Source organism: Mustelus asterias, chromosome 1 (genome assembly GCF_964213995.1).
Source record: "Mustelus asterias chromosome 1, sMusAst1.hap1.1, whole genome shotgun sequence".
Taxonomy (NCBI): domain Eukaryota; kingdom Metazoa; phylum Chordata; class Chondrichthyes; order Carcharhiniformes; family Triakidae; genus Mustelus; species Mustelus asterias.
Genome location: NC_135801.1, coordinates 85,774,582 through 85,797,737, shown reverse-complemented (window position 1 = coordinate 85,797,737; position 23,156 = coordinate 85,774,582). Strand labels below are relative to the sequence as shown.

The window sequence follows — 23,156 nt, the reverse complement described above, 5'->3', positions numbered from 1 at the left end:
ATGCCATGATCGCAGCTACATCCCCTACCCTAAAAACTAAGTGTAGGGGCTTTTTTCAGAGGCTAAGTGTTGAGCTTAACTTTAGCTAATACAAAGACTCCTGACTACAGCATACTGGTGAAAGATGTTTCTTTATTGACCAGCACACTCTGGGAGAGAAGAGCTGGGCAATCCAACTCTTCTCCGAAGTTACATCACAGTGGCAATACAATTATACAACTTCCAAAAGCCATTTTACACACCCACAAGTTCATCCCAGTTGGAAATGAACCAATCAACATTAGTACAGGTCAGTCATTATTAGTAAGTGCCATATACCTTGGCCAATCACGGATATTCTCTGACGGCATGAGAACAATAAGTTCTAGGGGTTTCTGTCTGACTTTCCCATGGCCACCTGGCCTTATTCTTATCTGGTATAACGCTCAGACTATTCATTAACTGTCCGGAATCACTAGCTTGTCCTTGTTTAATGAATATCTCATTCACTGAGCTGCCTGGTACTCATGCTGATAGGAGTTATGCTTCTATAAGTGTATTATTATAATGAATGCGGTTCACTTTACTGGCCTATTTCCCATGATGCCCTAGAACCCTGTGCCATTAGCCAAGATGTATGTCTGTTCAATAATACACTTTCAAAAATGCAAGTTTAAATTTTAAACTGTGGTTATATGTGTTTCTATGCAGACAATACCTCTGCAAAAGATATATAAGACAGTCTGTGATTCTGATCCTAAGTTAATCCACTCTGTTCTAATATTCTTTATTAATGTTTTAAATCCCAGAGTATTTTGAAGTCCTCTAACACCAAGCATTCACCTTCCTCCTCTCATAAGCTTTCTCTCCCCTTCCCCACAAATCTCAGTTTGTCTTCTCCCTCCTGATTTCCTCTGAGTCAATCCCCCTCAACCATCTTAGCCTGGCAGGCTCTCTCACAGTGAGGACATTGGTTGTCGGCTGGTGGAGGTGGTGTGTCGGATTGATGGGTTGAGCAGGTGCTCTCCCTCTTTCATCTCTCTCAATGTTATCCATTTGTGGCTGTTGTCATCAATTGGAAGATCCTGAGACCATCTTTGATGATAGCACACTGGAGACATTATGGTCACAATGCAGCATTTGTTTCCCATGTGTTGATGTTAATATTGCTGACCTTCATGGAGACTTTGAGATTGTCTTTGAACTGCTTCCTCTAGTCCCCATGTGAATAGGCTCCTGGCAAAGCTCAGAGTAGACCACTTACTTGAATCTTATTGTCGAGTGAGATGTTGACACCATTTCAAAGCCCAAGAGCAACACTCTCAATGCTGTCTAAGATGGATCCTGTGAATCAAATGAGAGAACAAAATGAGAGCTGCAGGTACTGTCAGGTTCGAAGATGAGTAGTTCTATGAGATTAGATTTTGCAAGGTGCATGACTACTCTTTCCACTTCAACAACAACAATCTATATTTATATAGCACCATTAATGTAATAAAACCTCCCGATGTGGCTCACAGTAGAATTATGAAAGAAAATAGGTCACAGAGCCACATCGGGAGGGATTAGATTAGTTGACTGAAAGCTTGGTCAAGAGAGTAGATCTAAGGACTATCTTAAAGAAAGAACCTGAGGTAGTGAGGATGACAAGTGTAAGGAGGAATTTCCTAAGCTTAGGGCCCATGTAGCTGAAGACAGAGCCAATGGTGGAGCAATTAAAATCAGGGATGCTCAAGAGGCCAGAATTAGAGAAGCGTGGATATCATGGGCATGTGTGACAAAGTTAAAGTTTTTATTTATTAGTCACAAGTAAGACTTACATTAACACTGCAATGAAGTTACTGTGAAATTCCCCTAGTCGCCACACTCCGGTGCCTGTTCAGGTCAATGCACCTAACCAGCATATCTTTCAGACTGTGGGAGAAAACCGGATCACCCGGAGGAAACCCATGCAGACATGGAGAAAACGTGCAAACTCCACACTGACAGTGACCCAAGTTGGGAATCGAACCCAGGTCCCTGGCGCTGTGGGGTAGCAGTGCTAACCACTGTGCCACCATGCCGCCCACGGGTTGGTGATAAAACAGCAGTTTGCAAGAACTGAGGGCAAGGCTTCTACTTTATATTTCTCTTTTGATTTCAGAAATGCAGTCGAGTTTTAAAATAATGCTATTTAATTTGATTTCATTTTACATTTTAATTTTATTATTGCTTATTTCTTTACTAAGTGTTATAGTTCTATCTCCATTCCTGATCTGTACAATACGAACCAACAAGCATTTTAAATTTGACAAGATAGATGTATAGTGCTGTGGATAAGAGAGTGATTTGCAGCCTGCAAATGGATTACATCACAACTCATCACATTTGGAATGACAAAAACAGATAAATCCAATGATACCAATAATACGTATTTAAATAATACATTAGAATTCAGCCACAGTTAAGGAGATTGCTAATATGTGCAATTTTTTCAGCAAATCCGATTTTGTTTTTAACTTGGTGAATACTAATGTAGCAATTCTCATTATAACACAGAATTAACCATCGATCAGAAGCTTTACTTGTCCCTCCATACTGAATTTCATATAAAAGTTCATGTTATGTAATCATTGTGGGATGAAGCCAGGAGGAAATATCATTTACTAATCGTAATTAAATAGTTAAGTTCATCCTAAATAGAAATATGCATAAGTAAGTGCATGGCAATTGGAAGTTTGTTCTGGCAAGCTCAGTTAACTTTTAACTGGAGATGCAAAAAAATGATTTGGGTACATCTAGCAACATTATACAGAAAACCAGGGGCAGGGTCATCCAAACCGCCCCCCCCCCCCTTCCCCCACTCACACACACTGCAGGGTGTTTTGCAGCAGTGGAGGTGGCCCACCATTAGTCGGTGGTGGGATCTTCCAGTCCTGCCAGTGTCAACGGGTGTTCCTTCACTCTCTTCCACCTTCTTCCATCGAGAAAAAGATACAGAAGTCTGAAAACAGATGCCAACTGACTCAAGAACAGCTTCTTTCCTGCTGCCATCAGACTTTTAAATGATCCTATCGTATGTTACGTTGATCTTTCTCTTCACCCTATCTGTAACTGCAACACTATATTCTACACCCTATCCTCTCCTTTTCTCCTATGTTCTCTATACACGGCATGCTTTGTCTGTATAGTGCACAAGAAACAATACTTTTCACCGAATCCCAATACATGTGACAATAATGTATCAATCAATCACTGCCAGGGAACCTGGGGACCTCTGTCAGCGAAACAAAAAGATCCCGCTGGAGGGATTTTGGCCCAATCTGCAAATCTGTTTATGTTTTAGTAATGGGGAAATCAGAGACCAGATGGCGGAGAAATTATTTTCAGAGTATGTAATGAACTGTTCTTGTTATTCAACCAATCAGAAATTCTGGGCTGGGCTTTACGTCCCCTCTCACCCACTCACCCTCATCCCTCCACCGGGCATGTCTTCAGCAGGGAGACGCATAAAATATGACAGGTGGCTATCCATCAATAGGAATAAAATAAACATATGTCAGATTGCCTGCATGATGAACTGATAGCATTCCGGTACATGTGCTACTGAGCAGAATATAAGAAGCCGCATTGCAATAATGTAATTCCCAAAGCATACAATGTCAGAAAATGTATGACAGGATATAGCAACTAACTTTCATAGGTGATGATTAGGTTGCTCACTAAATATTATAATAATTGCTAATCAAATTATTCAATATGTTTGTGCTTTCTGATCATATCTTACACTTTTTAGAGCCAACAGCAAATAAGAACTATACGTGGACCTCCAGAACATTTGTAAGTATTATTAATTTTGCATTTTGTAACCAATGACCAAGCTGCTAGGTTATCATGCAATATTTTTTGATCTAATTATCTTTTACTCTACCAATGATATGAAAAGTGATTAGTCCAAAATGAATACAAATATCAACCACACAGCCTTTTGTGACCCGGTCAGATTTGAAGTTTGCACTTGCTTTAAGTGGCTTGGAGTGAATGATGAGTTGTACGCTTGTTCTGCATCACCCCCCAGTCAAAGCGGAAACCAAAACATGTTATGCTTGGATGCTTGTACAAAGTTATAGTTAATGGTAATCAAATGCTGATGAAACAATTCACAATGCCAAAACACCAATGCACAATAGGCTTTTTGTTGATATTAACCAGGTTGAAACAGTTCAGGAACCAGCTAGACCCTGGTTTTATTTATGTACTTGTCTTGTATCTTGTACTACAGCATCATTACCTTTGTCCTTTAATCACCTTTACCCTCCACCATATCACAGCCCTACCTCTTTATTCTTTCCCTGTCACACCAGCCCCCAGCCAAAGCCTCCACCCACTGCTCTTTTCTTGGGCTCCACACTTGTTTAAAAACTCTTCACCTCTATTTCCTTCCAGTTCTAATTATGCCATTGACCTTGAACATTAATTATGTCCTGTTCTCCACAATGGCTGCCCAACCTCCTAAGTGTTTCCAGTCTTTTTAACATTTGAAATGGTTCCTGGGCTCTCTAAATGAGTGCCTGCCAACTTCTTGTAAATTGCCTATAAAAATAGCTACAACTATTACTGCAGTTGCTGCAATACTGAAGCAGTTTGAAACTACATGTTTCAGGTGGTCTCACCCCACTTGGCAGAATGTAATTCTGGCAACCTTATTTCCTAGTTATAGTGCATTATATACATTGATACAAAGCCAAAATTATTTTGCATCAACATCATTGTGTTGAATAACTGACCCAGAAAACATCACACCTCAGACCTTTTTCCAACAAATTAGAATTAATTGTGATCAGAGGGAATCAAGAGCAGTGTAGCTCAGCACACTGATCTTCATGCCTCAGCATCCAGCTTCCATCAAGCGAGACTTTGCAAGGGGACAGGAGGTCAGAGAAATGTATCTTCTCAATTAACACATAATCTAAGAGCTAACAAAAAAAAATACTTTATATAGGCAATTGTATCCAAAAGTAATGTCATGAATTGCTATATTTGCTTAGACTCAGCCTCCCCAAGTGTTTCCATTATATCTTCAGTCAATAGTCCAACATAATCTTCAGCAGTTAATCACACAGGGCTCAGCGAGAGCCTCTGCGATCACATGCTTTTCTTGTCGGCTTAGATGTTTGAATGGATTGCTTACCTGCCGAAATCCAGGATGAATTGGCACCATTGTCTATTTTTCTGAAGTGAATTAACCCCTGGGTTCCAATGCAGCATCCTATGAAAGCAGCAAAACCTAACATCAATGATTTACTTCCCTTTTTTTCTCTCAGTAATTGAAATGTTTAGTTTGGAACTCAGATGGCCATGTTTTGGGGGAGAAGTGACAGTGTCAATTGACCTCTAAATAATAAACTCCCTCAATATTATACTATTATTTTACTTTCCTTTCTCTATTCCTTACTCTCCCTCTGATTGTGTGTCTAATCCTCTTTCATCTCCAGCTACAATCTCCCGCTACCCCATCTGCTACTGCTTTTCTCATCTCTAATTAGAAAACCCCCGATGACACATATTCATATTGTTAGCTTTCAGTAAGTCTATGTGGTGCATTGGTTAACACTTTGAACCCACTGGACTAACAGGATGAAAGACCTGATGGGAAATGAACTTGATCAGTTCTTCAGTCAGTATTTATCAGAAGCTGAGACTAGTTTGATAAGATTAGGTAATTTTATTAAGAGACATCATGAGTGTAGTCGTACTTGAACTGGAATAATTCACAGTAATACCATAAGAAGAACTTTTCTGAATGCTTGATGGTACGGACAAATATTTAGTTCCGTAGCACACTCTCACCTGGAGCAGAAAAGTTTATTGCAAAATATATAAAACTTCAAAGATTTGACTTCTGGGAATTGTACTGTTCTGATAAGAAACTGTAAGAGAGCTTGGTTCACTGTTAACAATAGGACAGATTGAAACTTTGCAACAGTGGATTTGCAGCAACTTGGGGTTTTGCAGATGATCTTGGGGTTCATCGAATCATAGAATCATAGAACCCTACAGCGCAGAAAGAGGCCATTCGGCCCATCGAGTCTGCACCGACCACAATCCCACCCAGGCCCTACCCCCATATCCCTACATATTTTATCCACTAATCCCTCTAACCTACGCATCTCAGGAAACTAAGGGGTAATTTTATCATGGCCAATCAACCTAACCCGCACATCTTTGGACTGTGGGAGGAAACCGGAGCACCCGGAGGAAACCCACGCAGACACAGGGAGAATGTGCAAACTCCACACAGACAGTGACCTGAGCCGGGAATCGAACCCTGGTCCCTGGAGCTGTGAAGCAGCAGTGCTAACCACTGTGCCCTTTTCTAGGGCAAGACCCATCACGTCAGAGACTAATGCCTTCAAAATAGAATTCAAAGATTTTCCACTGTATATTTGAAATCATTCATTTTCCTTATGCACAACTCAGTTTTCCAAGAAATGTCCTCTGATTAAACAGAAGCTACACGAAAGCCCTGGTTTGAATAAAAATTAGTATCAAAATGAGAAACTTTCTGCAATGTGTTTACAGTAAACTTTATAATAAATGGCTGTTCCTTCACTGTCACTGGGTCAAAATCTTGGGACTCTCTCCCTAACAGCACCTTGGGTGTACCTACACCACATGGACTGCAGTGGCTCAAGAAGGTAACTCACCACCACCTTCTCAAGGGCAATTAGGAATGGACAATAAACGCTGACCTAGACACTTCCCAAGAATGAATAAGACAAAACAACTTTTGAAGTAAAGTCTCTGTGGAAAGGCAGGCAATGTGGCAGCCACTTTAATTCCCACAAACATCCTACAAACAGTGTGATAATGATCAGGAAAATTGTGCAAAATTGGATTCAGTGTCACTTATTGTTTGGCGTTTCAGATGCCATTTGAGACCAAACTGGCATCTGCTGCGTTCCCCCGTCTTCTTCTCTCTCTTCTAGCATATTGCCCTGCTCTGCTTGGCCTCTCCTCATTCTCCCAGTATGTTACATTCCAAAGAAATGCCTACTACTGGACCCTTGTCTTGGAGCATCCGGCTTTTGCTGAAGTGATGAAGGCAACAAAAAAACCGTTTGGCACCTGCTACAGATTCCTGTAGATTTTTGCAAGTCGTGATAATAATGCAAAGCACTAAAAGCTTGCACTACTGTCGTACCAGCCAGAATAAACCAACCAGAATCTATCATTTTCATAGTTATGATCCCTTATAAAATTGGTGGTGGTGGGGAATTGTGCAGATCCCTTCCTGCTGTGTAATAACCATGTCTAAAGAGCCCACCATTATAAAGATACTGGAATATCCATCAATGACTGAACAGCCCCTCAGATATCTCCCTGAAAAAAAGAAATAGCTGTCTCCTCAACCCTGCTCCAAATTTCCCCCAAAGCAATTGCATAAGTAGAGAAATTAATTGGTGAAACAATTGGAAAAACCCTTATTTGTCTTCTTACAGGTTGTTTTTAACTTTTTAAAGTTGGCACTTTTAGTTCTGACCATTATTCTGACCTGAAGTCCCACGTAGGCACAATTTTCATTGGTTATCAGGAATATGCACCTGACCTGACCAGACATACCCTCTGCTAACCATACACTGGATCTTACAGAGGGCATAGATATAGGAACTCCCAAATTGGAGTGTCATCATGTCTGGTCTTTTCCTTCACCCCTTCTACGCTGATGGTATATTTGGGGCAGCGCAGTTCTAAGACTGGGATCTGATGTATTTGGGTTTTGGTCTAAATTCTGGCTCTATCCAAAATTAGAAAAGAAGTACTCCAGTAAGGTTGCGGATCGTTGAGGACCAGTGTTGGGTTTTATGCATTTCAAACCCTGCCCAATTTTAATAAAACCAACGCGTCAGATGTAACCCTTGCATGCAATCTTTGCCTTTGAGATACTAATTCCCCTGATGATTCCCATCCACTATTTTCCGTTTCCACTTTCGGTTCCCAATTTTTACCTTTTATTCCTACATATAAGACTATTTTCAGATACCAGAAAAACCCAAATGATCATTCCTAAATTGTTATTGAAATCGAACGAGGAAAGGATGGGATGTTTTTGATTGCTGCATCAATGCTTTTCTCTAGTCACTCAGTCTCCACCTCACATGAGTGAGCAATGGGAGGAGTTGGCAGAGGTTAAGTCCATTATTTTAGGGGTGGGGAAATTACTCTTTGTAGATTGTAAAGATCCGATTCTGCAAGCACTCCCCATTTTGCAAATGTGGTACACATTATAAAGAATTACACTTCAAAGAGCTAGATTGAGCATCATTTATATTCAATGGGAGGAAATTCTAGCCTGTATTTCTGTAGGAGTTATGTTCATTAATCTATTGCTCTGCATTAAAATATCCTTCCTGTTGTAATTGTTTCCATGTTCCCCTTCTAAAACACAAGCTAAAAATACACCACCTGATGTGATACATAGGAAATGACTATCTTTCCAGGTAAATAATACCTAGAACCACTTGTGCACTACAGTTATTTTTAAACTAATGCAAACTTCATGCAGCCTCCCAGTCATCGAAGTTGTGTAACAAAGCATCATAATTAAAAGTTACTTTACTTGGGTTTCCTCTGTCATCAGAAATAAAGAAATAGATGAGCCTGGAAATGATTGTGAGTAATGTAATCATGCGGATGTTTAAATAAATTGGTGAGCGCCTCTTCAAAACATCTGAAAGAGGATTTGAAGTGATCACATTGTGGCTACGTGATAATATTCCTTGCAGTCATTTCTGGGCTGTGGAATATGTTTTTTTTAATGCATGGTATGTTGCCCAGAAGAACCTCAGTATTATGTGGAATGTTTTTTATATGAAGTTCTCTATTTGTGGGGATCAGGAGAGAAGGATCCTTGTATTTTTCCAATATATGAAGAGGCAGCCTCCACTGCCATAAATCTGTGTCAGCACCAGATAAGAATCTCGGAAAAGTCAAGACTAAATACGCAAATCAAATCTGACCTGGTACCAGTGGCAAATTGCACTGCATGATAGGAGAAATTCTTGTCATATCTTGTGTTGCCTTATAATTTTGATACCATAGCAGATTGCCAGGAAATATTATAAAGAAACCTATAAAAGACTGTTCATTCTTTTTCTTAGTCACCTGTGTTAATGTTATATAATTGCAGCCAGACGTTAATGTGAGAATGACGACTGATGGTCAGATGAAATATGAACAGTCTGCTGATGAACCAAATGAGCAAACTAACTACGATTATGAATATGTAACCTCCTCCAGTCTGGAAGATTTACGGCATGCGAAGATTTACCCCGCTAAGCCAATAAACATGCAGTCAGTTTATGCAGGTAATTGTACAGAGCTATTCAAGCATTTTGCTCTTATTTAAATATGTTAATTGCAAAGCTGCTTACTCTGGCAACACTCAAAAAAACTGTCATTGAACAAATTTATTATCACCCAGCATTGAAGCCCATGCCCCCCTCGCATGAAAAATTGAGATATACTCACACAAGGGACACTTGTTGTGATATGCGCCTTTGGGTGGTTCAATAAATAAATGCATAGCCTGGTGCCATACTGGTCCATACAGAGCAGAAATGTCCGAAGTTTCATCCCATTAAATATTGATGCAGTTATATCACAACTATCTGGGTCAGTAACAATGTATTTATATAAAAACAAGCAAAATACTGTGGATGCTGGACTCTGAAACAAGAACAGAGGATGCTGGAAAAGCTCAGCAGGTCTGGCAGCATCTGTAAGGAGAGAAAGAAGAGTTAACATTTGGAGTACTTTTGGCTATTTGACAGAACTAAAGAAAGGGAGAACGTATTAGATATTAAAGTGTAACTGTAAGAGATTGCAACAACATGCAGCAACTTTAAGAAAAAAGACAGATGGCCTGGTGTGGCTGGGGGGGGGGGGGGGGATGATGGTTGCATTGAGGCAATGCAAGTATAAGATATTTTAAAAAGGGGTTTAAGATGGAGGAGAAAGGTTGCAATCTAAAGCTGCCAAACTCGATGTTGAGTCCCGATAGGAGAGCAGGTAGAAAGTAATGTGAGTTCAGAGCTAGGAGAGGGAAAACTTTTGTGAAAGTTTGGCCGAGTGGACTAGGAGAAGGAAGGGAAGTGGCAGAGGTAGTTGATTAGATTGCCTCCATTATGGTGACAAAAATGCCCATGAGTTCCTCATATTTATTGTTGGAAGTGAGGGTAGAGGAGACAGGGAAGAGGCGTTTAAAAAGAGGAATTACAGTAGAGGAAAGAAGCCAGGCGTAATATTTGCATTCCAGGATGGAATAGTGACAAATTTAAGTAGACAAGAATAGGATCCAATAGTGTTTTATGTGGTCCAATCAGAACTGGTAGTGGATGATTAAACCATTTGTTCACTATATCTTTTCAAGTCTGTATTCCTTGTACTTAAGGGAACAGAAATGAATGATGAATTGGGGCAAGAGAGATTAATGTTTTTGTTGAAGACAAGAGCATCAAATGTGGAGGTGAGGGTGTGATTAGGCAAATCAGTATCATGGTGAATGGAGGAAAGTTAGACCATTGAGATTTTGAAAACATAGTTGTAAGTGAATTGGGGATTTTTTTCCCCAGTGGCAGATACAGAAGGAAGAAGTGTTGGGATATGGGTGGAGAGCAATGCAAAGAAATTATCTGAGAAATTATTGATGATTGTTGATATGTTGGGACTAGCAAGACGTGAGATGGCAAGGTTGAGGGAATGGCCGTGAATGTGTTTTGTGGAAGAGATTTAGGGAAGATAAGAGGAAAGTGACCTCCGAGGGGAGAGAATGTGATGAATTGAAATGGAGGTTGAAATCACTGAGGATAAGAAGCCACTTGGTGCATAGGCTGAGAGAGGAAAGCAGCGAAGATATCTTAGTGAAAAAGCTTTTATGCTACTTGGGTGGTGTCATGTTTTTATAACAATATAAAGACACCAATCTCTCATAAGGGATTGGCTAAACTCATTGTGGGTTCGTTTATTTAGACTAGAGACACGAGAACAAACATGCATAGATAGAAAGCTTGAAGATATCAGGGCAGAGCTGTGTCTTGTGTTCTACTCAGAGGCAAAAGTGAAACTGACACTGAATCACATGACACACTTCCCTTCTAGTGATGTCATGCTGCTATCCCTTAAAGGCATATTACAACAGGGAGAGGCAGAGAACCAAGATTTTAAATTAATGGAAAGGGGTTGGAACAAGATGAGATGCTGAAAGGAGGAGAAAATACCTGAGTTGTAGGGAGACAGGCCAAGGTATAATTTGGTGACAACGGACAGTGTTGCTGGACGGATGGAAGAGCACTTTTCCTGTCCATCATTTTTTAATGTTTTTGAAAGTCTGGCTATGAAGCTTGCCAGTGGAGTATAGACTCCTAAAAATCCCTGACTCAGATCACTTCAATAAAATAAAAATTCATATCACTTACAAAGAATAGATTTGTAGGTGAAGTAGTGAAAAGCAGTTAGTTTCTGGAAAAATATGAATCAATGCCTTCGAGACGGGCGGCACGGTAGCACAGTGGTTAGCACTGCTGTTTCACAGCTCCAGGGACCTGCGTTCGATTCCCGGCTCGGATCACTGTCTGTGTGGAGTTTGCACATTCTCCTCGTGTCTGCGTGGGTTTCCTCCGGGTGCTCTGGTTTCCTCCCACAGTCCAAAGATGTGCGGGTTAGGTTGATTGGCCAGGTTAAAAATTGCCCCTTAGAGTCCTGGGATGCGTAGATTAGAGGGATTAGCGGGCTAAAATATGTAGGGATATGGGGGTAGGGCCAGCGTAGGTTAGAGGGATTAGCGGGTAAATATGTGGGGGTAGGGCCTGGGTGGGATTGTGGTCGGTGCAGACTCGATGGGCCGAATGGCCTCCTTCTGCACTGTAGGGTTTCTATGATTTCTATGAGAAACAAAGGAAGAAAACATGATGAAAACAGATGGAACATTAGGTGAAAATATACAGTGTCGTTAATTCTGGGCGAGATGCATTTATGTCATTATTCGGCAACTCCTCAGATATAATTTTCAAAATGGTCATTCATTATCTGAAAATTAGACACTGTTGCCCTCTGGTGACCAAATATAGACATTGTTCTATGTGATGTCTGTTTGTGTGAGTGTAGAACAAGGGGGTGAGGGGGCAATTTTAACCTGGGGGGGGGGCTCATATGTTTGGATGCAAATGGTGGAATTAAATCTCACAAAAATGCAGTGCCCTGTGAATCTGGGCTTCAAGCCAACAATTAGTTTGGCTAGTTCAAAATAATCCCTTCAGGGTAGACAGGTTGCCTATTAACAAAACCTAATAGCTCAGCTTGCGTGATAGTTCAGCACAGTTTTAAATTGAATGGCATGTCCAAATGTTTCTGGAGCTGTCTGAAAGTAGCAATAAAAAGCAGGGCCAGGACACAACTGCAATTGTGGGGGCTGATTGAAACTCAAGGAAGACTGCCATCAATACTCAGTATGCATAGCTGCTTTCTTATCTACGAGTGAGGAAGAGTTTGTAACAGTGCTTTTGTTCAGAATTTATTTTCTATACTTTGAGAATTTTTTGACTCGCATCACGTTGGGTGGAACTTGGTTGCCTTAGATTGAGCCTTGAACAAGGAAAAATATCACAAATACTATCTGTGGCAGCAGCAACAGCAGCCATCACATGAGAGATCTGTAACTGGACAGTCGAGAAGGGAGTATCAGAGGGCTGTAGCTCTAAGGAGGCATGACCCCTGACACACTGTGTACAGGCAAAGGCTGAGCTCCCTTGATATGTTAGAAGAACAGTGCTTCCAGAGATTCAGAGTATGGGGTGGTGACATATGTCTGCAATCTCCTAGAAGAAGACTTGTTCCCTGTTGGACCGAGTGACTGCTATACCAGTGGTTGTCATGGTCACCGTCATTCTTAACCTTTTTGCCTCTTGTTCCTTCCTTGACTCTGCCAGAGACATTGTCCACGTCTCTCAGTCAGTGACATAAAATGCATAAATCAGGTGACTGCTGGGTTGTTTGACAGGGCCAGCAATTATGTGATCTTTTCCTGTGTTGACACCAGTCAGAATGTGTGCAGGCACTTGATTTTTTATCACTGGCTGGCTTCCTCCAGGTTCAGGGCATTATCAACAGCACACACATAGCAATTAGGGCACCGATAAATCACCCCTGGAATGTTTATCAATTGCAAAGGCTTACACTCCATAAACAAGCAGCGTGGGCAATCGCAAAAACAGGTCTTTACAGTTGTGCATAACGTTCCCAGGGTCGCTGCCACAATGCTTTCGTCCCATTCGAAGCTCACATGCCACCTTGGAGCAGCAAGCTGAATTAAGGGGTGGCTTCCTGGAAACGTGGGATATTCACTCCAAACTTGGCTTATGCCAAGAAGCCCAACCAATAAAGTCCAACAGTGCTACAGTGAATTCCATACAATCATCAAATATGTGATCAGACAAGCCTCCAGCATGCTGATTATTGGAGGTACCTGGACAGATCTGGAGGCGTCCTTCAGTACGCAGCAGCCACAATCTCAAGAATGGTAGTTGTTTGCTGCATTCTGCACAACATTGGGTACCAGAGAGGAATGAGCCTGCAGAAGGAACAAGGCAAAGAGCGTTGATCATCTGCAGGTAATTCTGAAGAGGGTGAGGAAGAAGCGGAAGAGCAAGGAAGGGGTGGCGTAGTGGTATTGTCACTGGACTGGTAATCCAGAGACCCAGGGTAATGCTCAGCAGATGGTGGAATTTGAATTCAATTAAAAATCTGGAATCAAAAACTTAATGATGACCATGAAACCATTGTTGATCATCATAAAAAACATCCCCATCTGGTTCACTAATGTCTTTTAGGGAAGGAAATCTGCTGTCCTTACCTGGTCTGGCCTACATGTGACTCCAGAGCCACAGCAATGTGGTTGACTCTTAAATGTCCTCTGAAATGGCCTAGCAAGCCACTCAGTTCAAGAGCAATTGGAGATGGACAATAAATGTTTGTCCAGCCAGAGATGCCCACATCCCATAAATGAATGAAAAAAGGTGATGGGAGAGAGATGTAGCAGCAGCTGCTCACTTGCTGCCCGAGACCCGTGTAAAAACCACATGCAATGATCACTTTCCCTAACCTCCAATGCCACTGACACAACCTGTAAACAACCATCAACTGCACATCTCCCCGACAACCCACACCCCCCAGAGCTTCCTGTCAATTCATGTCTTCCTATTCATTAACATTCTGCAGGTTACTATTGACCAGAAACTAATCTGCACTAGCCATATAAATACTGTGGCTATCAGAGCAACTCGGATCTAGGAATCCTGTGGTGAGTAACTCACCTCCTGACTCTCCAAAGCCTGTCAACCATCTACAAGGCACAAGCCAGAAATATGATGGAATATTCTCCACTTGCCTAGATGAGTGCAATTCCCATAACATTCAAGAAGCTCGACATCAACCAGGACAAAGCAGCTCATTTGATTGCTAGCCCATCCACAAACATTCAATCCCTCCACACTGACGAACAGTGGCAGCAGTGTGTACCAGCTACAAGATGCACTGGAGGAACTCACCAAGGCTCCTTAGGCAGCACCTTCCAAACCCTTATCATCCAGAAGGATCAGAGTGGCATATACCTGTGAACACCACCACTTGGAGGTTCCCATCCAGACTTCTCACCATCCTGACTTGGAAATATATTGCCGTTCCTTCAGTGTTGCTGGGTCAGAACCCTGAAACTCCCTTCCTAACAGCTCTGTGGGTGTACCCCTCCCCACTCCCCCAGGGATACGTTATCTGTATCCTGCTGAGCAGAGGTGCATGTTCTGATGTGAATACTCCACTGCTCTCCCTGCTACCACCACTTGCTTTTGCTCACATGCGAAATGTGAGTCAACAGTTTAAAAACCCAGCTGTCTGTGTTTTTGATCTCATTGAAGAGCGAGAATGTGTATTGGTGCATGGACTCCCCACCTCAGAATGAACCAGCTCATCATCTGTGATCTCTCCTGACCACTGCTCCTGTGTGGAGCAGTAATTACTGGGAAATCTGTAAATGATGGGGTCCGGTTCTCTTTGCGGTTTGCGCTTCCTTCCCCCACATCAGGAAGCTAGGAATAGACCTCTGAGTGACTTCAATGACAGGTGTTCGCTGGACGGATCCAATGTGTTTGGTGAGGGCGACCAACAGGAAGAGGCTTCACAATGCACAAGGATCAGAGTGTCAATGGTGGATGGATAGAGGGGGGGGATGTGAGGAAGTGTAGAGAACAAGAATAATGAGAGCATTTTATGATACTCATCCTGTGCTGACCACACATACGCTGTGTGCCATTTCACTGGGTTTTGCAGGGAAGAGTACCTCCCCCTGAAATAAAAACAGAAAATGCTGGAAAAACTCAGCAGATTTGGCAGCAAATGTGAAGAGAGAAACAGAGTTAACGGCTGTGAATTTCTAGCTGCACCGCATCTGGCGTAGAATGCATTAGAGCAGAGCAGGGCCGGAGAATGGCGGGTGAGGGGTTTTGCGTGTTCTGCGTCAGCGTGAAACCTAGTCGGTGTCTTTCCACACACCACTCCTGAGGGTGGAACCAGATCAGCATCTTGAAATGAGCATATAAATGTGCTGAGTCCGCTCGAGGCTGGATATTCCCTGCTCCCGGGGTTTTCCAATCCTCGGGCACAACAGGAACCTGGCGAGAATCACTACTGCTCTCCACAAATAGATGCTTACAGGGCTTATCAGGCCCCGCCCCTTCAGAACTGGTGCAAAACTCACCAGTCTCCCAATACTTGGCTTGGGGGGAATTGTCTGACCTGCCGTGCCTGGAGCAACTCGCGCCGATCCTGGAGAATAGCATGCGGTTATAAAAATTGGTTTTGCGCCCGTCACTGGACAGTCTGCGATTCTCCTGGCCCCTTTCTAATAGCGTGTACCAGATCATGCCCAGAAAGGGCGCTAGTCCAATTGGCATATTTAAAGTGGCATTTAACTATGCATAGCCCATTCGCATCCCAGCACACGGGATGCTCCGGCCTTCAGGCATGGCCCGAGGATGGCAAGAATCACTACTGGTCTCCATTAGGGAAACCTGGTGTAATGGTCATGCCGGGAGACTCGGGGGCCATTGAAGCCCCCAGCATGTCAGGGGCATGGTCAGGCAGTGCCCATCAGGCAGTACCCACCTTGTGATGCCCAACTGGCACACTGACAGTCCCCACCAGAAACTCTGGCAGTGGCCACCAGCCAGACACCCTGGTGGTCTCAATGGGGCACCACCAATGTGCCAGAGGGAATGCCAAAGGGGTGAGGCCTGAGTGGGGACTGTGACACCCTATGTGGAGGCGGGGTGGGGGGGGGGCGTGTCTGATGGGGGTGTCATACAGAGATGAATCTAGAAAGTGGTCATGATGGGGGATTATATAGGGGATCAGGCATCGGGGCCTATCGGGAGGGCCCCAATGCCGGCCACCCATGTTGCGGAGGAGGTGGGGGAATATGCCGCTGATGAGGGGGATGTCCTGATGTCCATGGGGGGAGGGAGGGGGGGCCTCCAAATGCACTGTGAGACCGAGGCGCCATTGCGAAATGGCGCCCGAGCGCTCTGAAGCTGGGCTCACCATGTACATCCATGGTGACATTATTGAAATGAGGTGCAGTCTCTAAGAGTCCTGAATCCATTGTCACGCCCTGGTTTCTCCTGGTTGCAACACAAAACTCCATTTTTGGATTGGCCCTTTACATACTGGAGTTGAAATGTTTGTATCATGTGAACCTTCATCACACCGACTGCTGCACAACAGTCATCATGTGCAGGAGTAAAATGGTAACAAGGTGGCTGCATTAAAACGCTATTGTTGGGCGCGCTGAACTTACTTCTGTGCTTCCTACACATTACCAGAGCCCATACTCCTTTCCCCACTCCTTCAGCTTCCAAGTAAATATCACAGCCAAAGATTGTATAGTCTGGCTCATTGCTTCCCCCCCACCTCCCCCTCCTCCCCCCCCCCCCCCCCCCCCACCCGCCCACCCCCCGTATCAATATTATTCATACCCCAAAACACTTTTTCCGATTCTAACAGCGGCACATTTATTCTAAGACTCATTAATTTTTTTTTGCAAAAATCATCCTTTATTTGAGAACACAAACATGGTATAACACATGCATGGAAATGAAAATTGAAGTAACACAGCCTTGAGGGACAAAACCCGGGCAACCACCACTTCCTCCCTTCACATATTCTTTCACAGGTTTTTAACAGAAACGTTAGTCAAAAATATTTCTTTTTCCTTCTTTTTACAGATAAGCGGTGTTTACCGATGATGCCACCCCCACATTTATCGAAGGGTGGTCTACCCCCATATCAGAGACCCCAAGTAGCCTTCAGACAGCTGTCTTTGCTGAATACACAGCCCAACACACAGTGCAAGAGCAGCAATGTAAGCAACTCCTGTAATTATCGCTCAACTGTAGGGTTATATCTTCTGCAATTGGACCAAAATTGTGTGAAATTCAGAAATAAAAAGAGAAAAGCTGAGTTTAATGTTTCACTTCAATAGTTACGTCTGTTTCTCTCTCCACAGATGCTGTCAGACCTGCTGAGTATTTCTAGCATTTTCTTTTTTTAATTCGGACAGCATTCTCAAGATTTTGCTCTTGAATATATAATTCATAATGGACTCTTCAAGATAGTACATGTCATACATAAATACCTCGCCAGTAATGCTTAAAATCCAAAGATGATACTAATGACAAATTCAAAGAAAACAGCAAGCAGCCTTTTAATCTTTTTAATTTAGCAACTTACGCTGTTGTCATTTGAACCGGCGTCTTCAGTGGAATTTTACTCTTCTTCTGGGACAGATGGTTTTAACAGGAGATGATAAAAATTATAACAGAAAATGCTGGAAATAAGCCACCTACCTATGAGGCACACCGGCCATCTTTAATAGGGCAGCAAACATGGCGGCGGCAGATTAGGAGGCCACATCCTGGAAAGTTGCACTGGGAGGAAGAGGGTACCTGGAGGACAGGTGTGAGCTCAGAACCCCCATATGGTACTGACATGGATGTCCTGATGCCAATGATAAATACATCTCAATATTTAATCTTGATCGCCTTTTATCAGATTTGGGAAACATTGTGGTTGGCTGGGAAAAGAACACAAAAGGAGGTCTAAGATTGAGTGCAAGGAAGGAAATATTAAGTAACAAAAGAGTTGGCTGTGTAGGGTCAAAGGAAGCCTAAATGGAGCAAGAGAAGAAACAAAATATATGACTAGAGGAGGTGTGAATATTTTCTTTATTCTTTCACATGATTTGGGCTTCGCTGGCTAAACCAGCATTTATTGCCCATCCCTAATTGCCCTTGAGAAGATGGTAGTGAGCTCCTGCCATTCACATGGTGTAGGTACATCCACATTGCTGTTAACAAGGAATTTCCAGGATTTTGACCCAGTGGCAGTGAAGGAACAGTGATATAATTCCAAGTCAGGATGATGTTGGGTTTAGAAGGGAACTTGAAGGTGTTGGAGTTTCCATATATCTGCTGTCTTTGTCCTTCTGGGTGGTCGAGGTTGCAGGTTTGGAAAGTAATGTCAACGAAGCCTTGTTGAGATGCTGCAGTGAATCTGGAGACTCTACACACTGCTGCCACTGTGCATCAATGGTGGAGGGAATGAATGTTGAAGATGTGGGTGGGGTGCCAATCAAACAGAATGTTGTCGAGCAGAATGATAGCCAACTGCCATCCAGAAGCCAAAAAAGAGAAAAACAAGAGAGTAAAACCAAAACCAGTAAGGAAAAAGAAAATTAAACAAGGTTACAATCTGAAATTGTTGCACTCAATGTTGAGTCCGGAAAGCTGCAAAGTGTCTCATCGAAAGATGGGGTTCAAAACAGAAAATGTTGGAAATGTTCAGCAGGTCAACAGTAAAATGATGGGGTTTGATATAATGAGGATGAACTCAAATTTAATTTTTATTTAAGTACATATTTTGAAACCATTATTTGTTAACTTGCTACTGCTAGATTTACTTTATCTCTCTGATGTTTTGATTTGCTCTCATTATTCGAGCTTATGTTTTGTTTTTTTAGATGCAAAGAGGGAAGAAAAGTTCTGACAGTCAGGCAGCTCAAGGTACCACCGCAGAAGCCCTTTTCCAAATCAGTGAAGCATTTTACCTCTCACCTTCAGCAAACAGGAAATATGACTCGGTGATCTCTACTCACCCTTGGCCCTGGATCATCAACTTCCATTTTTATAGCCCATTTCTCACTCTCCTGTCTATATTTAACAATCTAACAGTTTTCTTCAGAATAGCGTTTTATTGTTTACCAAGTTGAAAGGTTTCAGGAATTAATTGCAACGGTTTGATGTGACCTGTGAAAAATTATGCAGCCACATGGACAGCCCCTACCAGACCTTTCCCATTCCTCTGTAAGATATAGTTGAGAAATGTATTTGTTACAAAGTGAACGTATTATCTTCTCATGACAAACATTATACTTTGTAAAGTCTACATGAATGACACTCTATGAAACAGTGACTAAAATAATTTGTTTTTTATTTTACTAAAATTAGCAATGAAATTAGCTATTTTGAAAGGCCATTAATTGAGCATTAGCTCTGACTATTCAGATTCTGCCATTTTAGTGGTAGTGATGCAATTGAATGCAACTTGGCTTATTTTGTCAGGTTTTGACCGCAAACAGAAAATGTTACTTCTGTGCATCACTCCCAAAAGAATAGGCTCATGACCAGCATGCTGAAAAATATCTTAACATTCCATAACTGTACTATAAGTAATGAAGGACAAATACAAAAGAATGTGACAGAGCCATTCCCTTTATCCAGATGTTCTTGTTTTTCCTCAGGCCCAGCTGTTGACAGAACTGTCAAACCATTCACGACTGTACAAGTCCCTGTCCAAGCTTCAGGTATTTGATTGATTTGTTACCATTAGAGTATCAAATATCACATTTCAAAGAAAAGAAACTATATAGATTGTAGTTTCCGCTGTGCTTTTAGAAGAACTTAAGCTTTCATCATGACAGTATTGTTTTGTTAAAAAGAAACACTATGAGGATAAAACTTCTAGTGGCACAATGCAGACTTATGTCAATCCTCTGGGGGCAAGCAATACTCTGTGCCACCAACTGCATAGCAAACATAGTGTTTTTAATGATAGCATTGAAGAATACCACCCGGTGTATAAGCCAGCCCAAATTCTAGATTTGGAGATAAATAGGTGAATACTCTCCCCAAGCATGTCCCCTCCACAGACTTGCCATGCCATTCCTTGGCACAGGACTGTGGGGGCAAGCCTGGGACATTCCTGGACCATCCTGCAAATTCTCCCCAGATAGATTCTGAAAATTGCTCCTTATAATTGTAACATCAGCGTGGAGTGAAGGCACTTCAAGCTGACAGTGTAGTCGTAGTATAAATGGTGAGCCGCGTCTGTTTGAGAGGTGATTGACAGGTCTGTACAGCTTTCACCATCTATAAAAAGCAGATACACTGCAATTACTGAAAATATAAAGCCAAGACATGGGAAAAGTCAGCAACTTGCCACAGGTCAGTCAGAACCTGTGAGATGTAGAAAGACTGAAAAATAACTGCCAGACAAACATGTTTACAGAAGAATGCAGAGGACAAGGGAAAATGTTTAATTTTGAAAAAGCAGAGGAAAGAACTATAATGACTGAAAATGCTGTAAAATCTCAGCAGGTCAGCCAGCATCTGGGGAGCGCAAAACAAAGTTTAACATTCGTGTCTCTTACAGAAGTGTAGGAATGATGGGCACGATTCCAATCGTGGGTGGAGGGCTAGTACATCTGGGGACATGGAAGCCTGGCTGTTCTTAATGTTATGCTCACCTAAATGAAGTTTTTGGGGCAGTAGTGGAGGGGCGTGTTAAAAGAAAAGTCAACATTCCAGATCGATGACCTTTCACCAGTCCCCTAGCGGAGTCATTAACCTTCTTGCAGCACGATCTCCACTCCATGGAGTTGTCAAATTGGCAGTTCTCTTTGAAGGTCATTATCAAAGATTTTGAATAAAAATATTAATGCTCAACATATGAATTATCAAGGAGTAGTAATGTTAACCTCTACAAACGAGCTATTTATTCATTGATATTCAAATCATTCATTTTTCAGCTGATATGCTAATAAAGTCAACAATCTGATTGTACTTGATACTAATGATTGCATTTAATTTATCAGAAAGAAGTCCAATCCTTGATTACAAAGTAAGAATACTGTTACATAAATCCATGGAACTATATGCTTTGTTTATGTCATTTATATTATCTTGTATTTTTTACTTGTATATTTGGAGTATTTTTTCAACTTTGTCCATGTTGACAAATTGCTGTCTACAATTTGCCATCTTTTATGGATGACTTTCCCAGTTTCAGCGATTGATGGTGAGGATCTCTGTCTCTAGCTCAGGCACAGTCCTTTTAACTTTCCTTTTGGCTGTCTTCAATAGTTAGTTGTCCTGCTGATCTTTCGAGCTTCTAAAAAAAATGTAGCCAAAGCTTGGAACATAAAACAGGCCAGTTGGATCATCATTCCTTTATGGTACAGATCCCAAGATCAAATGTCACTGCCAATCATTTTAGCTGCCACGTGCAACCTGAATGTTAACTGGCTGCTATTTTACTGTAACCTGTCTTCTCATTGGTTTCTTAATTTCCAGATTGAACTAATCATGGTTTACTGTGATGCTAATAGTGGTAATAATGAATTACTAGATGTTTTTAAGATTTAGTAGGGGTTTAATAGAGGAGCGTAGAGAAGATGTTTCCACTTATAGGGGTATCCAAAACTAGAGGTCATAAATATAAGACAGTCACTTATTAATCCAATAACAAATTCAGAAGGAACTTCTTCACCCGGAGAGGGGGTAGAATGTGGAACAAGAATAGAGAATCATAAAATCTACAGTGCAGAAGGAGGCCATTTGTCCCATCGAGCCTGCACTGACAACAATCCCACCCAGGTCCTGTCCTATCCCTGTAATCCCACATATTCACCCTTCTAATCCCTCTGACATTAAGGGGCAATTTATCAAGGCCAATCCACCTAACCCACACATATTTGGACTGTGAGAGGAAACCGGAGCACCTGGAGGAAACCCACGCAGACGCAGGGAGAATGTGCAAACTCCACACAATCACCCAAGGCCGGAATTGAACCCGGGTCCCTGGCACTATGAGGCAGCAGTGCTAACCACTGTGCCACCGTGCCATCGTGCTGGAAATGCTGGGAAAACTCAGCAGGTCTGGAAGGAACTGTTTGGGCAGAAAACAGAATTAACATTTCAAGTCCGTATGATTTCTTCGGAGCTGAAGAGAGGGAAAAATGTGTTGGATCATATACTGTATAAGTGGGGGTGGAACAGGTGAAACAGATTAGATGGTCAGTGATTAGTGGCAGCTAGGAGAGATTGCAAAAAAGATGTAGCAGAACTTAGGAACAAGTGACAGAGATTGCAAATAGGATGTAGAAAAACTTAAGAACAAGTGACAGATGGCCCAGTAGGGGGGGGGAAAGAGAGAGGGTTTTTGCATGGAGACAAAAAAAAATGTTCGGGATATATAACAAAATGGTTAAGATGGAAGAGAAAGATCACAGTCTAAAGTTTTTGAATTCAATGCTGAATAGAATGATGGATCTTGCTACCAAATGATGTGGTTGAGGCAAATAGCATAACTGCAGTTCATAGAATTATGGAATGGTTTCAGCACAGAATGAGGCCAGTTAGCCCATTGACTCTGTGCTGGCTCCCTATGAACAATTAAGCTAGTCCCAATCCTCTGCTCTTCCCACGTAATCATTTATTTTCCTTTCAGGTGCTTGTCCAATTCTCTTTAGAAAGTCTTAATTAAATCTGCCTCCACCACACACTCAAGCAATGCAATCCCGATCCTAACCACTCGCTGAATTGAAAAAGTTTTTCCTCGAGTCACTTTTAATTCTTTTGCCAATCACTTTAACTTGATGTCCTTGGGTTCTCCATCCTTCTGTCAATGTAAACAGTTTCCCGCTATCTACACTTCCATCAAACTTCTTGTCTCTCAGGAGAGTAACCCCAACTTCTCCAATCTATCCAATAATTGAAATCCCTTATCCTTGAAACCATTCTCACAAATCTTTT

General features: G+C 42.1%; 1 protein-coding gene across 1 annotated transcript in view; it reads left to right on the top strand.

Moving 5' to 3' along the window:
• Positions 1 to 23,156, top strand: part of clnk (cytokine dependent hematopoietic cell linker) — a 111,547-nt gene that overhangs the window by 53,234 nt on the left and 35,157 nt on the right. Inside the window, exons 4-9 of the mRNA XM_078216953.1 lie at positions 3,755 to 3,798; positions 9,149 to 9,326; positions 17,292 to 17,428; positions 19,085 to 19,127; positions 19,865 to 19,927; positions 21,218 to 21,243. Coding sequence (XP_078073079.1) covers positions 3,755 to 3,798; positions 9,149 to 9,326; positions 17,292 to 17,428; positions 19,085 to 19,127; positions 19,865 to 19,927; positions 21,218 to 21,243 — 491 coding nt within the window. The remainder of the gene's footprint in view (positions 1 to 3,754; positions 3,799 to 9,148; positions 9,327 to 17,291; positions 17,429 to 19,084; positions 19,128 to 19,864; positions 19,928 to 21,217; positions 21,244 to 23,156) is intronic.